The sequence below is a fragment of the Xenopus tropicalis genome, chromosome 1, assembly GCF_000004195.4.
Source record: "Xenopus tropicalis strain Nigerian chromosome 1, UCB_Xtro_10.0, whole genome shotgun sequence".
In the NCBI taxonomy this organism is placed as follows: Eukaryota; Metazoa; Chordata; class Amphibia; order Anura; family Pipidae; genus Xenopus; species Xenopus tropicalis.
In genome coordinates, this window is record NC_030677.2 from 130423648 (window position 1) to 130447103 (window position 23456).

Below are 23456 nucleotides of genomic sequence, written 5' to 3' on the forward strand. Positions count from 1 at the left end.
TCCAACATAATAGATTAAGTGCATAAAATTAGGCCACTAGGAAGGGGAAATGGTAGAAACCTGGCAGAGTTATTTAGAGTTCTAAATATTCCTACAGCTGCAAGGCAAGTACCTCTGAGTTCAGTTCTTCTCCACCATTTTATTAATGGAACTATAGGTGGTTATAAAGGACTGTCACATATTTCTACGTTTTGTGACCATTACCTACCTATATATACACATTCCTTAAAGTAACTGTGGCTGCTTGTATTCATATAGATATAACTACCTACAATCCAAACCCAATGTCAATATGATACCATACAATTATAAGAAACAAACTGAATATAAATTGTAAAAATGGAATTATTTCTCTTCCGACCATGCCAAGAGAAAATAACAATGCCACATAGATTTGTAATAGTTTACTGGGTAACAAGGCAAATTTGAATATTATATATTAATAAACTGTATACAATCCCAGACATCCACAACACTTGATACACTAAATAAGGCCTTAATATATAACCACAGTGTCTTGTATTCATTCACAAATTAGACTAGGTTGTCTTATTTCAGTTGCATTCATTGTTGACAAGTTTATTTAAGCAAACTCATTTAGGGAAAGGCAAGTTACAATTTAATAAAAAAAAACCATGACTCTTTAACCCTTCCTGTGCCAACTGATATGAAAGAAAGAAAAGGAATTCTCCAGAGAAAAGAAAATGCAATTATAAGCTCTAAAAAGTTTGTCAGGGGGTAACAGCAAGTTGCCGTGTAACGCACACTGAATTGTTACCGTGCACTGACAAGAAGCCAGACCTGTTTCCTATAACGTTTTTTTACCCTTTCCCAACGTTTATAAAGCAGCTGCTTATTACACTGTGGCTATCAGTGCAAATACAATTAAGAGAGACTTAATTACCATCTCAATCTAGCTGCTCAGCTTTAAACAAAAAATTGGCAACTTTTCTAGTTGGTTTTGCAGATAAAGAGCCCATTTTAGCAGTCTGAGGAACACAGCCCAGTGCTGAGAAAAGTCTCCCGCTGTCCTCAGTAAGAAATTTCAGCCAATTACTTCATTTAACAGGGGGAAGTGATGAAGAATCTTAGAGCCCGTCATGTTGTTGCTTGGCAACGGGAATGACTATGCAGTAGAATTCTCCATCCCCTATACTTAACATGGCACTAGGGTTCGGAATCATTTATGCGATGTTAGCACCAGTGGCAATAAGGGAGGGAAGCACAAAACAACTATACAATGTACCAAGTCCTTTCCACAGCGGCAAACCATCATTTGTAACATAAAAATGTTAGATTTATGTATGTGGTGTCTAGAAAGACTAGCCTGCACTGATCTTTCCGCTGTGGTTTAAATGATGACAAACAATATATTGAAAATAAAAAACCCTAACCAGGCAGGATTTTTTAAAATGAAAAGTATTTTTGTCCAGCAGTAAAAAGTGCAATTAATGACATTTTAACTATTTTTACCTGTATTAAAAAAACTAGTATTGCCTACTGTAAACTGAATTCATTATGTATACAAATGATTTAGCTACCATTATTAAGCACAGCATCAGTGGTACGTTTCCTTTATACAGCTGCACAAGTCAGTAGATGAAATGACAACATATCTTGAGATGTTGCTTGTAGTTATGCAAGGGCCCGGCTGACCCTGAAAACTATTTAAAATCACATGCAATTTCCCCATTTCTTAAACATTTGGCAACATGTGCAAGTTTTACACTTGATATGTTTCATATTTCACAGGTTAAAATAATAATAAAAAAAAAAACACATACATTTCATCTACAGCCGTTGAAAACATTCTGTTTAATCTATCATCAAATTGATAAAATCCTAAATTAACTTGGGGATGATATGTAGAAATACATAGTTTTTTACAGATTTAGTGACGTCATGGGCAATTCTTTGCATGTATCTAAATATTGCACACCCTTGATATATGTTTGACATTATTCTGTGAATTTTGTAGGTTGTTGATGCCCATATCCCCATAGTGGCCTGGAAATTAAGTAGTAAAGTATCACACAATTAAGTAAATTAGACAAGCCTGACTGAACAATAGTGTTATTCCAGATAGTAATACTGGTATAAAAACTTCATTACCGATGTTAACAGATCATTACCTGTCCATCTGTTAAGGCAACCAATACGATTTGCAAACAGACCTTCAGGGCTTAAAGTACTTTTCTATGGCTCACAGTCCAGCAAATGAAGAATAAGAAAGATACGGTCTGCTAAACCCTTTTGTGACTATGGAGAGCTGCAATCCATTGTTGGGAAATGTGTTGCAAACCTTCCTTGCCCTAGTTGGCTTTTTTTTTTTTACAAAGTAGTTTACAAGTTTACTAGCTCTTGTGTCACAAACTGTTTTAATCTCTCAAGGTATTGTCCATAAAGTTCCACATCGTTGTGTCCAGCTCCTTCTACCCACAGTGGCTCCACTGGCCTCTGGCAGCGCTCAAAAAGTGCCAACCCATGAGAAAAGTCTATCACTTCATCTTCTGTGCCATGTATGATCAGAACAGGAGAAGTGATCTTTGATATTTTGTCAATGCTAAAAAAACAAAAGAGAGAAAATGATCAAAAATGGCACAAGCATAAGCATACATCAGTTATCTTCCACCACACCAAAGCTTCAGAGTTTACACATTACTGAAAGAATATGTTTTAGCAACCAACAATTGCAGTTAAAAAGCAGTAACATCCAGGCTGCATCTCCCATAGTACATCAGGCTAAGAAGAATGTAGCCTCTAGTTAAATTAATAACTAATCTAGTATAATAATATTCCAGATAAAGTATTAAGACATGTAAAGTCTATTTCACTAAGAGGGTGGGGGGTACTTTGAGTCATGTATGTGGGATATATACATACATACAACTTCCAAAATCAGAGGGAAACAGGATAGTCTGTCTGACTCACAAGGACTGCTTCCCCTAAGACCCTTAACTTAAGTTGCCAATGTTATTCAACACCTCCCCATGAGATGGATTTTAGCAAGTGTGAGCACTACGGGGCACCAAAGCACACCTCTTCGTGCTCATTTAAAAAGCATTTGGGGTCTAGAATGAAGAGCACAATCAAAGAGAAAAAAAACCCAGCAAGAGGCAGAGTGCAAAGCCGTGCCCTATTTAGTTCCCAATTGTGGGCTGCAGTGGTGCCTAACGAACTTCACAGGGGGTGGGAGGATTACATGCCTTCCTGCCCCTCATCAATGCCGAGCAATGCCAGGCAATGCTGTATTCATTGGGGGCTCTGTGTTCCTATAGTAAGAATAGGACAGCTGGATTTTGATAAAAGGACAGGGTTATCTTCCATGGCTTTTGACTAGTTTTCAAAGCATTACTGGGACAATCTTGAAAAAAACCAATGTACTTACTTTGGGAATGCATCAAAACAATATGTTTTCTTGGTGTCGGGGAAAGCTACCCGCATCCCTGAGGTAAGAGGAGAGTGTAGTATAACAGCAGCACTTTCATAGCGAGCAGCAAGATCCACAGATGGCACAGTCCCTATGCTCTGTCCATATATAATGACATGTTCAGGACGAATTCCATACCTGATAATATAAATGTAATGATTATAGACTGAATTAAAATTGGTTTACTGTGCAACTCAAAATAAATAAATAAAAATAATCCCATCTTAATCTTGGTATAGTCTAGGAAAGTCCAATTCTTTTGATAAAGACAGATTTCAGTATAGACAAAATCCAACATATCAGAGTTAAAATAATTAGAAATGAATGCAGATGATATGGATGTTTTGCATGACGGCAGCAAGCATCTATTTAGTAACAGAACCTTCACTGTTCATTTTGTGCAGTGGTCAAATGAACACCCATGTTCCCAGCATTAGATACATTCGCCTTGGTGTCAACTAAAAGCATTACAACATTGCCTCAATAAATTTAAAGGGGGACCTGTCCCCTTAATGGAAAAAAAAAAAAAAATCACAGAAAAGTAAAGAGATAATAGATAAACATCACTTATATCACTATATACTACAGAAATTGAAGCAATACTCTTTCTGAAAGGTTCTAATCACGGTGCAAATTCGGGATGTATTGAATCCCGGATTTGGCCGAATCTAAAATTAAGCAGCATTTGGATTTAGCCGAATCCAAGATCCTGGCCGAACCAACTCTGAACCATGTGTAATTGCTGCATGTCCTTTGTGCGCACAACAAATTTTGCACATGCTACACGGTGTATAGGTACGGGACCCTGTTATCCAGAATGTTTGGGACCTGGGGTTTTCCGGATAAGTGATCTTTCCGTTTCCATTTGGATCTCCATAACTTAAATCTGCTAAATATCATTTAAATATTGAATAAACCCAATAGGGCCCACTCTTACACTCTTTACATTAGGTGTAGTAAGTGCTAAATGATATTGGAGAGAAGAACACATTTGGTGGCAATAAAAAAAAAAAAAAGGAGCAAATAAAGATGTACCTAGGCTTGAGCCAAATTGGGAAATTCTCTAGTGGCCTGGCAGGCCTGTCTGAGCATTTGAATTAAAGGACAATTGTGGGTTAGACAGGCCTGCCAGACCACTAGAGAATTTCCCAATTTGGCTCAAGCCTAGGTACATCTTTATTTGCCCCCCCCCCCCCTTTTTTTTTTATAGCCACCATATGTGTTGAAAAGTATGTTTAGCGCTCCTCAATGTTTGAGCATTTGAATTAAAGGACAATTCTGGGTCAAACATTGAGGAGAGCTAAACATACTTTTCAACCTCCTGCATCTGCCAAGGCAGGCAAGTAAACTACCAGCTAACATATAAGCCCTGCATCTAATAAGATGCTCCTTATCTCAAAGTCCGCAGCTTAGGAGCAGGGTTTGTTTATGCATAGCTCAACTCCATTAACACTAAATTAGCCTGAAAACCAACTGTTTTAGGAAAAAAAAAAAACCGATTAGCGCTTTATATTTTTACAGCATCAATTCAGGAAAATATGAACTTTAAAAAAAAAAAAAATGGCAGCAAATTTCAAGCAATTCTTGCTAGAAAACTTGTGTTAGAATTGCAGATCAAGTTTTGATACACTGTTAAAAGAAAAAAGCAGAAAGGTGCCGTCAGCCTTTATTTGCATTAAAATTATAAAGACAGAAGTAGTTATCATAAAACATAGTAAATCTGGAAAAAAATGGACCATGCCCTACTGTATGCGTGTGCCCCATAATATTCACTTCAATTCTACATCAGAGGAAGGCTAAATGTCAAGAGGATGCCAAGACCTAAGTACCCAATAGAAACAGAATGAGATCACAATGACCCAGTAATGCAACTGTAATGTAATAGCCATATACACACACAATATAAGCAGCAAGTATCTGTCTTAATTTAGATGAACTACTTGGGGACTGGAAGAAATTTGCAAATCTGAAAATCTGGTCATGTGCAACTTGCACAGGCAGGATGAATAGTTTATTCCCCCCCCCCCCCCCAACTAGTTATTCCATACATAAATCTGATGCCAACATATTCAATTACTTAACTGATTACTAATCTTGTTGCTGTAAGTTGTAAGTATGAATTTTAAAGCAGTTACTGTAGACCCACTGCTGCAATACTTATTTACAAACATACATACTAAATTGCACCTCTAAAATTTTCCAAATCAACCAATCAGCAATGATTGTTAGAAAATCATCCAAGTAACTGCTATGGATAGGTGCAATTCAGCACAGGTTAGTACATTAGCCCCACTATGCAATTTCTATAAGCAAGTTTCCTTCTGCACAGGAGAGTTGGCTTTGCCAGACAAAGTTTTGCTTTTTTTTTTTTTTAAAAGAGGGAAACTTGATTTCTCGTTAGACTTGACTCATTGTATTGGAATGTCTTTGAAGTCCACACTAAACCTGTCTTGCTTTACTTTCAGGCAACTGATTGACAGAACCCCCTCTGCATAAAATGTCACGTTAACATATACAAAACTAGAAAAAAAAAAACCTTTACTCTACTTAAAACTGAAAAGCAGTTTTAAACCTAAGCTCCAAGAAGAATGCTGCCCCTGTGCAGGAAATGCCTGTCTGGCAATACCTGATCTTGTATTAGTCTAAAACCATATAAAAGGTTATATTACCTTTCACAATGTTGAATTCCATTAGGTGTAATAGAGTTACAAATTCCATCTTGTATGTACTTTGTTCCTTCAAAAATGTTTAAATAACTAGAAAATTCCTGAAAAGGAGTCATTCAATTGTATACAATCTAGCTTGCAACAAACTGTGTGCTGTATCTGTATTGGAGACTATTTGTGTAAAAAAAAAAAATATGCCACACTATGGTTACAGGAATATCTTAGGGATACTGCGGTTATGCCATTATCAAGCCCTCATATACTGGGGATAGTACTTTTCTCAGCTCCCTCCATTTGCTTTTCTATGACAACCTAAGGATACCGGCACACCAGGAGATTAAGCGCCAGGGTAAGTTCTCCTCCAAAATGATCCCCCAAAGATCAAGTCCACTTTATAATTTCTTACAGCCAAGATCTTCTTAGAAGAGAGAAGTAAAAAGAAAAGCGTGGGACATCATCACATCTGTATTTCAACTCTAGTAGCTTTTATCAATAATGTGCAGTTTCCAGCAGTGTCTTAAGCCCATCACAAGAATATTGTGTTAGAACATGTTCCTTCTTCATGTGGTGCATCCCACAGACTGGAGTAGCCATGTTAACAAGTGCTTTGTGCCGCCCCTTTGTCTGCCCAACATGAAGCACAAAAAATGCTGGAGGCTAAAACTCAAAACACATCACTGGACTAAAGTGACTTTAATGAATGGGAAAAAGAAGGAGGCCAATGCCGATCTCTGATAAGAATGTGTCAGTATCCCTTTAACATACTTTTCAGGCTATTAGTACAGCGCAAATACTCAATTACAATAAGACTATTTTCATTTCTTGTACAGAGTGAAATGTGGACAAACCAGTTAGAACATTATTTACATATCAAACAGATACCAAAAGAAAGGTCATGCACATTTTTCTTTTAGACCAGTAAAAGGTTTAAATGTATTATTTATTATAAACTTATTATTAGTACCTGTTACAGGTATGTTTGATGCTGAACATGCTAATTTCTAACATGCAGATTTGTAAACACCGTATTAGTTAGTGTCATCAGCAAAGATTACATTGAGCTTGCGCCTGCAGCTCAGTTAGGTGCCAAGTGGCAAGGAGTGTGGCTGTTCTTTCACACAGCAGCCTGTTAGCATTTGGCTGTCTGACAGCGACACTATGGCCTATAACACGCTGAAGCAGATTTGCTAACTTCATATGCGCATAACAATTATTTAAGGCTCCAGAGTTTCACAGCAATGTGCCAGTATCATGTTTAAAAGCTTTCTGCCACTAATCTAACATGCAGTAAGGTGGTTATAGGTGCAGTTAGAAAGGGTATTGTTGGCCAAAAAAAAATATATATATATCTCCTGTCTGGGCATAATGCAGAAGGAAGCATTTTAGCTTTACATTTTATGTGATTCTACTGGCAAGTGTATTTGCAGCCTATGGGGCATGCAAGAAAACACCCGTATACCTTTACTTTTAATCTAAACTGAAGAAAAAACAATAATTTTGTTAAAATGACTTAAAGGACATGTAAAGCCTACATTTTACTCCAACATATATATGCACATCATCCCCACCCAAATGGCATAATGCATACTGCATATATCCCCTCAGTTTGCCAGCAGCATCACATTTTCCTCTAACAAATAGCAGCTTTCACCTGGTGGCAATTTTCCCTTTGACACATCATTAGTTACATTTAAATCTGCAAACAGCAAACACACACAAACACCCTTATTTAGTGTACATTTTATAAAGAATGCAAGCTCACACAGGAAGAACTTACTTTGCTAAAAAGTTCTGCTTGGATTGAGCACTATTATGGTTAAACTGAGCACAGGAGAGGAGGTTAGGAAAAAAATATAGGAGCAGACATCTAGAGCAGAGTTTCTATGGGAACCAGTAATGCCACATCTTCGCTGGCTGCTAGACTGGTGGGTGTGTTTAGTAATCTGAGCTGGGAAGAACCGAGTATGCCCAGGAGCCATCAGCCAAAGCAAATTCCTGAGAGAGGAGGCCGAGTGGGTTACAGGAGGAGAAGGAAATCTAAGTGATTAAGGGAATGCTGCAGCCTTACTATTAACCTCTGGAGAGCCATAGTGGCAGGTTTTGAAAGATTTCAAAGAGGCTGTTCGCAGATTACATTTTTGTGTGTGGGGTTTACATGTCATTTAAGGCATGGTTATCCACATTAGAAAAATGCTAGTTACCAGGTAAACCCAAAGCCCCAAAGTTACTGGATAAGTCATGGCACACAAGTGCCATTTACAGGTTAAAGAAAAATACAAGCAGACACATTAGGTGGCATTTACTTAACAGCAAATTCAGGTAGGGATTTTTGTTGTGCAACTTGTTTCTGAAAGTACTCCAGATAAAACATGTCAATATCATGTAGAAGTCAATGGCAGATGTGACTTTTACTATTGGCAAATCTTTCTTTGCTTTGTGGTTTTTGGGTGGTTTGACGCTGGCTTTTGTGCAACAATATAAAAAAGTTTGCAGAGAAAAATTTCTCCCTTAATGTTACTACCCTATAAGAGTAGAACAAGAAACTTTGAAGGTTGTATGGGGATTGTTGGAGGGTTTAACTAAAGTTTACATCTGCACCTGTATGTCTGAGGAAGTTCAAAGAGCCTTAGGGCTATTAGATGATCGGAGATATGACTAGCAAAACTGAAAGATACAGAAGAACTGTTGATTCATGAATTAGTCGGGGAATTCAACAGAAAAATGTTAGGACTATTGCTATGGAGACAGTATAGACAATCTAATTTCACAGGCATATTTGTAACGACATTTCTTAGAAAAGAAATCTAATCTAAATTAATCTAATCTACATTCAAACGGTAGGAACTGTTAGGGAAAGAATCCACGGAGTGGTTTAGCAATAGATCTCTGCTATAATTGGCGACAAACTGCTCCAAAAAGGCTTAACAATCGGAGTCGCCGGTGGAAAGCCCTTCACATCACTTCGGTAATCTGAAGTTGTATAAAGCTGCCTGCAGGAAGAAACTCCACAAATCATTTTTCTGTAAGCTACAAAGCTGTATTCCCACCTCTCTGCCATGTGACTTGCCACCCAAGTGGCTGGAGGGTTTCCCAGCTACCCCTTAATACTCTGCCATGTTGTTAAAAACTTTCAGCACACATTGGTGTCAAGAAACAGTAATCTTGCGTGATCACCCATACTTACAATATAGATTTTTCATAGCTGGCTGTAAAAACATTCAGGAGAGAACACAGAATTGTTTCCCATTGGAGATAACAAACCATCATGTTGTGGTCACTTGTGTTGTGGGCATTTCCACTAACTATATTCTTATCCAACTGGTTTCGGAATCCACGGAGCATGCTGACATGTACTCAGGCATCTGCCAAATGTTATACATAAGACTACACGAACAGGCAAAGCTTTTTTAGCAATGGGGATAATCTTATGCCATGCTAGTTTAGTGTATTAATGACCATATTTGATAGTTCAATATATTAGCTAAGAATAGCTGGTACAGTCACTTTGGTTCCCATGGTAAAAAACAGGAAGCCTAAATTAAGATCATAACCCTGATGTTAGTAACACTTGAATATCTTCCAGAATTCCAGTTCTGCCTTGAACAGATCAAGCTCAGGATTTGCAGGTTTTTTTTAAGAATATGATTTTGTAAACATTCAGTCATATTTTAGAAAATGTAAAAAGGTTTGCTGAAAAAAGGAAAATGAACACATTCTTTTCTGCTAACTAAAGCTAAAATTAATTTTCAGTTGCCATTTAGATCTACAGAATATGGGACATTTAATTGCCACAGTGCTATTAGTTAGATCAGTGGTGATCAAAATGCATGCGGCCCTGCTTGACCAATGCCAATTCAAAGGAAGGAAAAATGCTCTGCCCGTGGCAGATGTTGATGTCGTCTGATTGGGATTGTATAAGCATACCAAAGCAAGCGATATTAAGAACAAAATGTGCAAAGCTGGTTGGTTGTCAACAATGGAGAACTGTTAGAGGTATAGGAAGTACTTTAAAACAGCTTCATGATTCTGTGTATTTACAAAAGTGTGGATGCTCTTCAGTGAGTCTTAAAATTTAAAGGAGTTCATCCATTTTATAATTTTCAAATAGATTTGCGTCACAGTCTGATTGGGAAAGCATTAGAATATTACCAGTTTTTCAACAATACTCAATTTGTATGAAAATAATGTCAAATGTCTCAGACCATCCCTGCTTTCACAACAGCAATTTGTATATGTGTTCCAGCTTAAATGTAATGGCACAGAGGGCTACTTCATGAGCTTCAAGTGCTACATTTTTTCAGTAGCCTAAAAACGCAGCTCCAAGCCATTCAAATCACCCCCACACCAAACTTGAATGCAAATCGTCTAACAAGCACTTGTGACAGGACTTGTCAGGCGACTGTAGCCTGGAAATGCGTCACTGCAATTTTTTCCAGGCTACTATAACCTGACAAACACATGTCAGCCAAATTCCTTTCAAGTCTATGGGGAGCGGATTTGGATGGAGTGGCACTGCATTTCTGGGCTACTGAAAAACACAACACTTAAGAGACTGAAGTAACCCTGCGTACCAATACCCTTAAGGAGATTATCTAGCTCACAGCCTTAGGCTTTAATTCAAATGTTACTGCCAGATATAATTACAGTTGCAAGCAAGGGTGTGCCTGATGAAACACAGCAAATTGCGCCATGATACAGCAAAGCTGTAAGAGTGCATTCCAAAGAAATTGAAGGAAACTCCTGGTTTACTAATCCACAAAGCATCATATGTAGTTTCTTTTGTGATATGATAAAGAATGCAATAAAACAAGGCCATGTGAGGAAACATTTCCCTAACATGAAAGGTTACATAATTACTATTCCATTCACACCCCAGAGCAAAAGGACTGATCTGGGCAGTCTGCCTTCTAGCACACAAGTTCACACCCTTCCCTCAAGACTTGCTTAGAAAGATATAGGGAAATGTTGGTTTGTCACTTATACAGAGATATAAGTCTACACAATATGAATTTTGTTTAACATACTGCATCCTTACCGTGTTCTAAGAGCAATCCAAGCAGCATCAATATCAGCATATAAATTCTTTTCGGATGGTTTCCCCGAGCTTGACCCATATCCAGAATAATCGTAAGAAAAAATGTTACAATTAATCCGAGAGCCCAGACCTATGTAAAAGCTGCTCATCTGACCCAGGTCAACAGCATTGCCATGAGAAAACAGCAGTGTATACTTGGCATTTGGAGAACAACGCACAAACATGCAGGCAATGCGGTTTCCTCGACTTGTTCTAGTCATGAAACATTCAATTGCATCTTTTTCCCGAGAAGAGTACTGCCAATCTGCTCGTTCTGAGAGATGAAGTGTCCAGCGACTGCCACTCTCATCACATATAAGGGTGTAGGTTGGATCAGGAGGTAAAAAGGCAAGCTTGGAGGCGATCTTTCCTGGGCATGGAGGGCAACAGAAGAGGCAACACAACTCACTGAAAGACAGGTTATTCATCTTGGTTTCTGGTGGGAAGAAAAAAAACAAAACAAAAAAAAACAAGATGCTTTAGTTCATGTTTCAACTCAATTTCAACCTGTCAGTTTATCTGGCCCAGAGCCGGAACTAGGGGTAGGCAGGAGAGGCACTTGCCTAGGGGACAACGATGGGGGGGAACCAGGCAGGTACCTTTTCGGCCTCCCCCTAGTCCGCACACCCTTGTCATTGTACTGAGGGGACAATTACATCCCACCACCACCAACTGTGACGCCATTGCACATACCCAGGTTGCTTAGAGTGCCTGGTCAGCTTGGCCCGCCCCTAATCTGGCCAAGTCAGTATCTAAATCATTATCAAAACATGATGGAAATAAGTTTTTTTTAAGAAAAAAATTAACCTTTTTTTTTTTTTTATAAAGGAGATATATTATATTATATATTAATTATATTATTATATAAGGAGATAGCTGTGCAGACTCCAGCCCCAGGAATGAAGGATTTTTCTGAGAGAGGAAGTCAGAAACTGAAGAACATTTTACAAAAAAAGGAGACAGGAAATCATGTGTTTCTATCAATAGAGGACTCTTACTTACTCTCTTACTTTTTACCTTTCCTTCTCCATTATTTGTATGCAAGGGATACCTGTGGAAAATTCCCCAGGCCAGTTCATGTAAAGTGACTTTTAGCTGCCAATTCTGGTCCTTAAGGCTGACTCAGCTTATCTGCCTGTGTATGGGGCAATATGACCAATATGCCGACTGAACAGGCTTCATTGTTTGTTGGATCAGGGACTGCATCAGCTCATTGAATCGTCCTAGCTTTGACTTTTCCTATCCCCTTCATGGCAATGCAAATGTTTGGCCCTAGGTCCAAACGATCGCATTGGCACAATATCGCCCACCCAAGATGGGTATATAGGGAAAAAGATTTGCTGTGTATGACCACCTTAACCATACACATATATTTCAGTCATCAATTTGTTGCATATAGGTGGCAGTTTTAAATTCTAAAGCAACTAATCCAAAGCCATAAATAAAAAAAAAAAAAAACAGTCAGTAGTAATAGTAACTAAATACTTAAGCATCCACATGAATGCACATCTGTTTGCTGATGCATATAAAATTTATGAAAGGGAAAATCAATACAGGAACGTATGTTTATGTGCAAACGCCCTTCTGAACATAGTGCAATTTATATGTACAAATTATGTGTACAGTGTAAGCTCAACAGAGGGCTGGTTACCATGGCTACATGAGATTTTACTTTTATTATTTTTTAAACATTAAACAGATGGAATTATACAGCTGGCGGAAACAAAAATAGAATATGATATTCTGCTGCCTTTAGGCAAACACCATTGTACCAAAGGACAGGCTTGTCACTACATTATTAAAAACTTTCATCAAAGGTTTTTACAATTGGGATGCGCTGTGTCACAAATTACCCACCGAACAGATGCCATTCACAAAAGAGACATTAATCACCATCACTTAGAAATTCTAAATGGGCCTTTACAGCCTGCAGCAACTATTATTATTATTATGTTTTTGTAAATCTACAACATAAAGTACATAAAGCTGCATATCAGTTTAAGCCTTAAGCTAATGTCCCGCGGAGTGAGTTAGTTGCCAGCGATAGATATCTGCTACTGTGGGCGACTTATCGTTCCGAAATGCCTTTCCACCGGCATTAATAGGAATCGAGGGTGGAAAGGATATGCTTCCTCCTGCAGACAACTTCAAGCAACTTTGGAAAGTGAAAGTGAGGCAGAGGCCTTTCTACTGGTGAAACTTATTGTTGCTGGTGGAAAGACATTTCGGAGTGGTTAGTAGCCCACAGTAGCAGAGATATATCGCTGGCAACTAACTCGCTCCGTGGGACATTAGCTGTATAGACTTGATATTAAAGGAATGCTGTCAAGGGAAAACTTTTTTTTTCAAAACAAATCAGTTTTCAAAAACACATGGGGCAGCCTATAGAAGACTCTGTTTGGCTTTACACTGGGTTTTATGCAATCAACCCTTTCCTCCAAGCCAGGAATTTAAAAATAAGCAACTACTTTGAAGCCACTGGTAGCCACATCCAAGGGGTTTGTGAGCAACATGTTGCTCATGAACCACTTGGGTGGGGATCACTGACTTAGACTGAATGCTGAGCTCAATTTCAGGAATCCATCTGTAGAACAGCACTATATAAATATGTGCTATTATTGTAGTTACTCTCTAAACCAGTGAACACAAAAGACACTGAAAAATGTTGCACCAAAGGCAATGAAAAGAGTGAAAAGTTTTGTAGAGAGTGCAGTTTCCAGAGACACTGAATGGTTATATTGATATATTAGCTGGTTTGTTAAGCATAAATGAAAAGGCATTCATGTGCAATGGCCCAGGGTGAAACCACTTACAGTGGTATGTAGAATGAAATCTTTTATGAACAAGGTCAGACATATTAAAGCATTATGCTTGAGCAAAGTTTACAAAACAACTTTGCCAGACTGAATACCCATTTGAAATGTCTACTATAGCTTTATTTTTTTTCCTATGGTGGTGTCTAATAAAAAATGTTAACATTTTACCCCTTGTGTGCAGCAACTGGCAGGTTTTGTTCCTGCCACTGCATACACACGGGGCAATAGGGGTCCGAATCAGCATTTTCACCATGTCTGACATTTTTCTTGTATTATACATTATGTCCTTATTTTTTCTAATAATTGGAATATAAACTTTTTTGAGATCAATGGGGCACAGGACAATTCCCGATTCTCTCAGGCTATACAGAGAGAAATCAGAGATCTGTGCCAACACATATATTCTCTTGTAATAAACACAATTCCACAAAAAGTATAGAGCATAGAGGCCCTTTAAGGTACTGTGTCATGAGATTTCAACAAAAAGTTAAAATGTAAAACATCACTTCGTAGACAGTTATCAATCAGAATAGCACATGAAAGCTATTATTACCCCTCAAAAAGTATACAGTAGCATTCATAATGCAAACATACCTATCACATGCTAAACATGCAATTCCAATTGAAATTAAGAAATGTGATTAATTTGTAAGTATATCTGATAACATTACTCTAAAAAGGCATCCAAAAATCAGCAGCTCTTAAACTGATCTCTTACATGGACTTGAAATAAAGTGGGATGCAAAACAAGGATAAGAGAACAATTCAAAAGAAACATGTTACAAACAAGTGTTAGATCAGTGCAGTGTGCATGTGTTCTCTGGCTTTCTCTACCTATTTATAGTGTGACAAGCCTAAGAAATCTGCTGTCACTATTTATTCACATGGTAATTGCACCGAGACCAACTCCAGTCTCTAAGATGCATTATCTGCTTCTGTATTCAAATACAGTGAGCAAAAGTTGATACATAAACAGTCATTCCATGATTTGCATATAAAGTACCACATTATAAACACATCTGAAGAAGAATATTTAAAATACAGTATTTAAAGGGAAACAACACGCAAACTGATTGTGTTACAAGGAAATACCTATGGTGACATAGGTCATAAGAAAACCAGACTGCTGAATGCAATCTGTACTTTTAATAGCAAAAGGGGAAAGTGTGCAGGATATGAAAACATATAAATGTAACTTTTAATATCGTCATTAAGTTATGTAATAATCTTATTAAATTTAAGAAATTACATAAAAATACACAAGACTAGTGTATAAGTACACATGACAAGGTGCCAGTGTTGCATATGCGTAATATATATAGCATTGTTGAGAACTATCACCCTTCTGAATCCTTGTGTACTGCATAAAAGGATTCAAAAAAATTATTTCTGGTGCAGGAACAGATCATTCCAGTGCTGCAAGTTACCTATTTAGTCTATAACGCTTGCTAATATTTTACTAAAGGGTTGATAAATTAGCTCCTACAACTAACCCTGTATCTGACCTTATGTCACTTGACGTAGTTTAACGTTATTGAGCCAACCAACGGAATGAGTATTCTGCCTATGACTTTCAAATTTAATATTATATAAATTAAAATATAGTGCAAAGTCTTTTGGTGGCTATAAGGGCTGTGGCACACAGGGAGATTAGTCGCCTGCGACAAGGGAGATTTGTCGCGGGCGACTAATCTTCCCCTGTGCCACAGCCCTAAAATGTGCAAGTGTCCAAACGCTGTACCTCTTCCCTGTACAACACTGTAATGATGAGTTTTAGTTTAAGAATGGTGATGTACCCAGATATTATCTATGCATATTGTGGTATAAGCAAACCAAGAAGGTTTTTTCAGAGCTGTGCAAGGACTAAGAACAGTATCTGGTTTGGAGCCACACCATCAATGGTGTCAAGCCACACCACCCAGTATAAAACGGCTGTATTAGGAGATAAGACGGTTGTGTCCAAGAACATATAAACTATGGACTGATTCACTAACGTTTTCACAAAGCTAGCAAAAACTATAGCAAGGTGAATCCAATAACTGTATTTAAGTTTCTCTGCTTAAGGATAGTACTGCCACAAATTTATTGATGCTGGGGTCCACCAATAAGACCTTTTCCCTGGGCAGCACTGGCTTGGAGGTCATGGGGGGGGGACAAGTATCATGTAAGTTTATATGCGTAACACAAGAAGGCAAAGGAAGTTTGGAGTCCACAGAGCGATTTGATCATATAATAATATCTTTACAGATAAAAAACAGTTTAATCAAAAAGGCAAGTTTCAAAGGCACATTCCTTTTATATTTAGGTGAGTATGGTGTAATGGCAAACAATTTCAGCAGAATAGGTTTCCATTAACATGTATTTATACAACATGTACCAACATTCTGCAAAGCAGTAGGAAAAAAGGGTGTCCACATTATACATACAGATTATATACAACTATTGACTGAAACAACACTGCCAAATAAGTTTCTCAGCCAAGAAAATAAACGCAGAAATGCATTGTTTTTCAAATAAACATGTTAGTTAATATCTTAAATAAGAGAATTACACTAGCAGACAAAAAAAAGCCTGCTGCATTTGTTCCCAACGCCTGAGTAGGCAAGCTAAATGGCAGGGATTGTTTTCCATAGCTGCACATTATCTTTGGAATTTGTTGCCAGGTTGCAATGACAACTATTATCCCAGCATCTCAGGAATTCCTTCACTTCTGAAAAAAACTGTTTTGTGAGATCACACTCTCACAGGGAAAGCACAGAGCCTATTATTAAGCATTCAGAAATACTCACAAAACCACTGACTTCTTAAAAACTTAGAATGTCCATCTTTACTGTTCAGATGTCTTGGGGCATTGCTTTCTATAGCTGAAGTAAAAATCCACTGCCTCCAATTCCTTATTGAAAGTGATCACTGAATATGTATGCCAGATGAATTGTAAAAATCACATTTAGAACCATGTCACCCAATTTACAAAAAGAAATATAAAAACAGAGGTGCGCAAATAGTACAAAACCACATCCATATCAGCCTGTGTGAACACAGCAATACAAAGACATTCATATAGGTGTACAGCTGGTCATCTGGTATTCATCCATTCAGGCCCCTTGCCAACTGTTCTGATATCATGCCTGGTTGGCCAATGATATCTAACATGATATCTATCTGGTTGGCTAATGAAACCAACATTCAGACTGAAATTGTAGGATAGTAGCCCTAAAAATACAAACTGGAGTATGTTCTGAACATGAAATGGTTGGCAGACACCAATCGTATGAAAGGGACTTCCATTGTAGGTCCCCCAAGGATATCGTATCGTATTGTACAAAATACAAGCATACATTTTTTTTATTAGCTGGCCGAAATTCTCAACCAGTTTAAAACAGAACAAAGGATCTCTTCCTACACAAATTTGCTGCATTACACCAGGGATCTTTAACCTATGGGTTGAGCCCCATGCTGTTTATAGTGGGTCTCTATGGTCCAAAACAATGGAATTCCTTGCTACAATGGAAAGGGTGGTACAGGTATCGGACCCCTTATCCGGAAACCCGTTATCCAGAAAGCTCCAAATTACGGAAAGCCCGTCTCCCATAGACTCAATTATAAGCAAATAATTCAGAATTTTAAAACGGATTTTCTTTTTTTTATGTAGAAATAAAACAGAACCTTGTAATTGATCCCAACTAAGATATAAATAATCCTTATTGGATGCAAAACAATCCTATTGGGTTTAATTAATGTTTTATTAATTTTTTAGTAGACTTAAGGTGTGGAGATCCAAATTATGGAAAGACCCCTTATCCGGAATACCCTTGGTCCCGAGCATTCTGGATAATGGGTCCTATACCTGTATTAACTTGATTCTAAATATTGGGGATCTTTCGGTAATCTGCCTTGCAGCACTGTGGTCCTGAGTTCAATCTCAGCCACATACCACACTACAAAAACATACAGCCAGGTTAAATGGCTTCTAACTAAATTTACCATAGTGTGTGTTAATGTGATAGGGACCTTAGATTGTAAGCTCCTTTGGGGCAGGGACTGTTGTGAATGATGAATAATCTCTGTAAAGCACAGTGGAAATGTGTTGTTACCGTAACAGGGAAATAAATAAAAAAATACATGGCTGTTTGGCTTTCTTGCAGGATAGATTATTTAGTTTAATCGATTACCAGAAACATAAGGACTAAAATTGCACTATATCAGCCAATGAAAGGAATTATATTTATCCTATAAAGAAGCATATACTTTATAACACTTTAAAGGAGGAAAGTTACAATCACTGGGGGATGCCAAAATATTAGTCACTCCCAGTGATTGTAATTGCTTACCTGAAACCACCGGCTAGTGCTTCTGTTAGAAGAAAACGGCACTGGCCGGAGTGTATGTAAGTAAGCGATCCTCCGAACTTTGAAAAAGCTGGCTTTTTTTTTGTTACTCAACTGCACATGTGTAAGCCCCTGGATCACTGAGAAAAGAGAAGGAAGCAAGGAGGGCAGAGGATCACCCACATTTACCCCAGGCCACAGCAGTTTTCTCCTAAACAGGAGCACCGGCCGGGGGTTTCAGATAAGCGTTTACAATCACACAAGCCATAATAATGGTTTTAAGGGACCAGCTTCTTACTGGCATCTTTTTGCTGCAAGCTATGAGCCAGACAGAGGAGAGGTTGAAGCAGTCTGAGCCTGCCACCTACAACTCACCCACCCCCACATCCCATCCCATGGATAATCATGCCAGAAAACAGCGATGGGGGAAGGGAGACCACACTTCATCAATACTATATAAAAACATAGGAATCAATAACTTGCAAGCACACAATGCCAAGAGCTTGAACGAGACATCTGTACAATAGAAGGCAGACATTTGGTACTTTAAAGTGTCAATGTAACAATGAATTCTGAATTTCAATATATACATACAAAAGAGGTTGACCTGACCCAACCGGAAAACAGAAAACATATTGGACAGATGCCACTGATCACACAAAAAAACAGCTTCTTCAGTCACTCTCATGTGAGAATAGTAGCTCAGTGGAAGATTTGGAAAATACCTAGCACCTGCATGTAATAAAGATTATTTTAAGGGGCAAGAAGATTCTTGTGTAGTTTGCAATGTCCAGGGTTTTCTATGTGGTTAATAATTATGATTAGAATAATAATGGAGATTGAGCTAAGACAAAAGAGAAAATATCATAGCAAGATGCAGAAAAGCATTGAGAGCCTAGCTTTTTTACGCCACAGGAACAAACTGTCTTGCATATTTTTCCACTGCCTGGGGCAGAAATGCTTCCTATTGTGTCTGGCTGGGAATTAACTCCAGCTGCAAGCATCGGCTCAAGAAAAGTTACTCTTACATGCAGAAACTACTCTGGAGTCAAAGAAGCAAACCATAACCAAACTTACTTTTAGACATTTTAACAGGTTAAACTTAGCATTTTCATAATAGAGAAATGCTAATTATTGATTGTTTACTACATTAATGTATAGATCTTGCCCCCAACTACAGGAGACAAGTGCCCTGCTTATTGTACTTATCTGACTTTAATATGATGGCCAGAGCAGAACAGTAAGAGGAGCTTGCCTCCAAAATCTGCTGCATCAGAGCAGTACTCTATGCCTATACAGAAATCCAACACAGCACCAGTGGAAGGAGATCAATGCTGCTTCTGGGGCTGCGCCAGATTTCTTTCATGTCTGCAGCTACTTCCCATTCATAAGAATAGGAAATGTGCTGCCTGCACCGTAGTCAGCATAGTCAGGCTTGGATTACTCAGAAACACTGAACTGAGTGAGGCAAAATGATTCCATCCTGGCAGCATGCTTCCTGTTCCTGTGAAGTAGCTTCAGGCAGGAAATGGTATTCTGATTGCTAAGATTGACCCTAAGAGCATTGTGGTAATAAATATGCCCCATGTGCCACTAGCCTCATATTGGCAAAGGACCCTAAAGGTGGTGTTTTCACCTTAAAGGAGACCAGTCATCCTAAGGAATAATCCCAAATCCTTTGCCATCATGTTAGTTTGAGCAAAATAAACTTTACTTAGACTATATCAATTATTTAATTTTGTTTTCCCATCAGTCTTGGAGTTTACAGTCACAGCAAGCAGGGGCCATTTTGTGGTCACTGGTATTAATGCAAGCTTTGTATCACTGCAAAATCTTATGCATTTACCATCTAGGGGATATCTAGGAAGTGCAGAATGGAAAGTTAAAGTAATTGTAATTAAAAACCTGAGCATAGAGGCGAGGCGGGCAATATAGGATTGACAGCTCAGACTTTTAAATGAATTTAAAACGGGTATGAACAATTTAATTAAAAAAAAGTCCCCTTTAAAGCATTAGCATTCATAGGCAGAGTGTTGTTCCAAGTGTTTTTTAAATGTATTCAATCTATACTTTTTAAAGTACTCTGGATTCTAGGAAAACATAACAGTATGTTTTTGGACAGTCTGAAGAACAAAAAGAACAAAGTCAGGACAGTCAATATATTGCTATAATCGTCCATGAAACCATACCGGCGCCACAATTTGCCATCCCACCAGCGATTTACATTCTAACCAGTGGGATGGCATTTCGGGGAGATTTGTCGCGCGGCGACTAATCTCTCCGTGTGTCACAGCCCTAACAGTTAAAAGTACACAAACTCAAACTTATAAAAACACCACAAGGCTATGGTGACCTCCACAAAAACAGCAAAAAGTAAGGGTACCAAGACTCTAAAACATTAACAAAGTAAACTCAAAATCCAGGCCGTCTTTACCTCCTATATCGGTTGGTATGCCTATGTTATGTTTATGTGCCAATCTATTGCACTACACTGCAATAGACTGTTTTTTTAACCTGTGACAATAACAAAAGAAACCAACTTGCAGCCTTCCTGCTACTATGGAAGTACACTGAGGTTAATTTTACTACCTTGGAGTGCAGGGTTTGTCCGTGAACAAGGCACTATTTGCACTTCATGGTGCTACAGTTTAACTCCAAAAAACTAATGTTAGATAAAGTATTATAGTGCTTTATTTATATAGCACAAACATATTCCACTAACCTTTACATAGGTTATTCAAAACATACATACATGTACATGTTTACATATGCATGAGGGAGAAAACCAGAGAATCTGGCAGAAACCCAGACAAACACAGAGAGAACATTCAAACTACTTCCTGATAGTGCCCTGACTAAAATCAAACCTAGGATCCCAGCACTACAAGGTAACAATGTAAACCACTGGTTCCTATTTAAAATTAAACCTTGAGTATGTGCATTCATGTGACTATGATAGAGAAATAAGATTGCAAGCTCAGCTAGGACAGAGACCAATGTATGCTATCGAACATACCCTATAAAGCAGTGTTAGATGTTGGCGATATTAATCTGTAAGTTGATACCTATACTTCTAACTTAAACAGGTATGGGACCTGTTATCCAGAATGCTCAGGGCCTGGGGTTTTCCGGATAAGGGATCTTTCCGTAATTTGGATCTCTATAACTTCTGCTCAAAATCATTATATTGAATAAACCCAATAGGCTTGTTTTACCTCCAATAAGGATTAATTATATCTTAGCTGGGATCAAGCACAAGGTACTGTTTTATTATTACAGAGAAAAAGGAAACCATTTAAAAATATTAGAATTTTTTTTCTTATAATTGAGTCTATGGGAGATGGCCTTTCCGTAATTCAGACCTCTGGATAGCAGGTTTCCGGATAAGGGATCCCATACCTGTACTTAGTAAGTGCCTGTGCCTATTTTTTCTTCCTTAAATTAAGCTCTAGTCCAAAATAAAACCGGGTGCCTATCGGGGTTGGTGATAAATTGCCAACTATGCTTATACCACCACACCTTAGCGAGTCTGATGCCCTCAAACCGTGACCAGCACTGCTTCCCTTCTGCTAGTTAAGCGGTACTTAAAAAAAAATCAGGTTTTCCTCTTCCTATTAGATTAAAACCAAAGATGATATCATGTCTGAAAAGCAATACATACTAGGATACATACTAGGTAATGCCAACGATTTTAAATAATGCTGTAATATTCCTCATTGGTGTCACTGGCATGCATGCTAGTTATTACACTGTACCTGGAGACATACCATACCATATTCAGCGCTGCGGAATATGTTGGCGCTTTATAAATAGATGTTAATGTAATACTTGTATTATGTTATCTATTATTCGACATGCATGGGGCCTAAGGGTTTCTAGACATTTCTTTCTATATAACTTAATATGAATATAACTCAATATGACTGGTTTGCCATCAACATGGATTTATGCTATCCTAGTTTAAAGAATCCTTAGAAGAATGCCCAGTTTTAAACCTAAAATGTTCATTTTATGGAATACCCTAGGGATAACCCAGAGCAGGGTTTTAAAGGACAGTCAAGGTAGTCGCTTATCAGATCAGGACAATAAAGGCAAATCCTGTCTATAGTCCTGTCTATAGCTGATCAGTTGCTGCCTTGGGCATGCAGTGAGCAACCTTTAGTTTACATAGTATTCCATAAAATGAAATTTTTTTGAACAATATGGGGTTTCTTTCCCAGTATCCCTCTGCTTGAAAAATGATCTACCCACGATCGTTTAGTTGAAGGCATGTAGCAGACCTTACACAATAAAACAAGGAACTGAATAGAGGTTAGAGGTTAATGCTGACAAGCAGCCTCCACACAAGGCTTGTGATTTCCCTATTGGATGAGAGGGTCCCCCCTGGCAGGGAGATGCAGAAGCAGAAAGCTATGCGATTCCGTGTGTACTAGCAGCAAATACTATGACTGACCTGAGGAGCCCGGGCACAGGAAAAACAACAGAGAAGGGAAGGGTGGGCTGGCTTCAGCTGCTTCTCACGCAGTACGTGGGGGTCTTAGGCAACAAACGTAAGGCCACTACGTGCGGAACAATGACGTCAGCAATGATTCTCAGTCCTCACATCAGCAAACGTCATAGCCCGAATGACAGCTTTCCCTTTTCCGAACACATGCACGGCACGGCACTGCAATCAGCCGACGGGCCCCCACACAGTATATAAATCAGTTGTTCACGCCCAGCTGCGCTCTAACGCAATCCCCTCTCTCAGTTTGTAAGATCAGTCCGGAGTCCATCCAGGAAGAAGACGCACTGCAGAGACAAACACAGAACAAAGCACAGACACAACCGATATATGAAGCCGTTTCGAGTGAGCCACAGGGACAGAAGGGAAGGCGGTGCGGGGAAGAGCCGATCACGAGCTCAAACTCTACTCCCAACGCAAGGAGAAACACTAGCGTCTCTAATTACCAATCAGGTTATGGGAACCAGGGTGACGTCACCCAATCACCCAAGCCTTACAACAGGCATGGGGGTTGTGAACAAAAGCAACGTGGGCGGGGCCTTCATTCTTTTAACCAACCAGTTGAGGGAGGAAACAGCCGCTATCCAATTAGAGAAGCCTTAGGCGGCTTGTGAATTCCGCCACTGCCAATGTTTTAT

General features: G+C 38.6%; 1 protein-coding gene across 1 annotated transcript; it reads right to left on the minus strand.

The window, feature by feature from the left end:
• Nucleotides 1-392: 392 nt before the first annotated feature.
• Nucleotides 393-23191, minus strand: abhd17b (abhydrolase domain containing 17B). Its single transcript, NM_001005065.1, is given in 4 exon segments — nucleotides 393-2563; nucleotides 3389-3568; nucleotides 11132-11606; nucleotides 22768-23191. Coding segments are annotated over 3 exon segments (867 nt in total). The 5' UTR covers nucleotides 11599-11606; nucleotides 22768-23191; the 3' UTR covers nucleotides 393-2343.
• Between the last annotated feature and the right edge of the window lie 265 nt (nucleotides 23192-23456).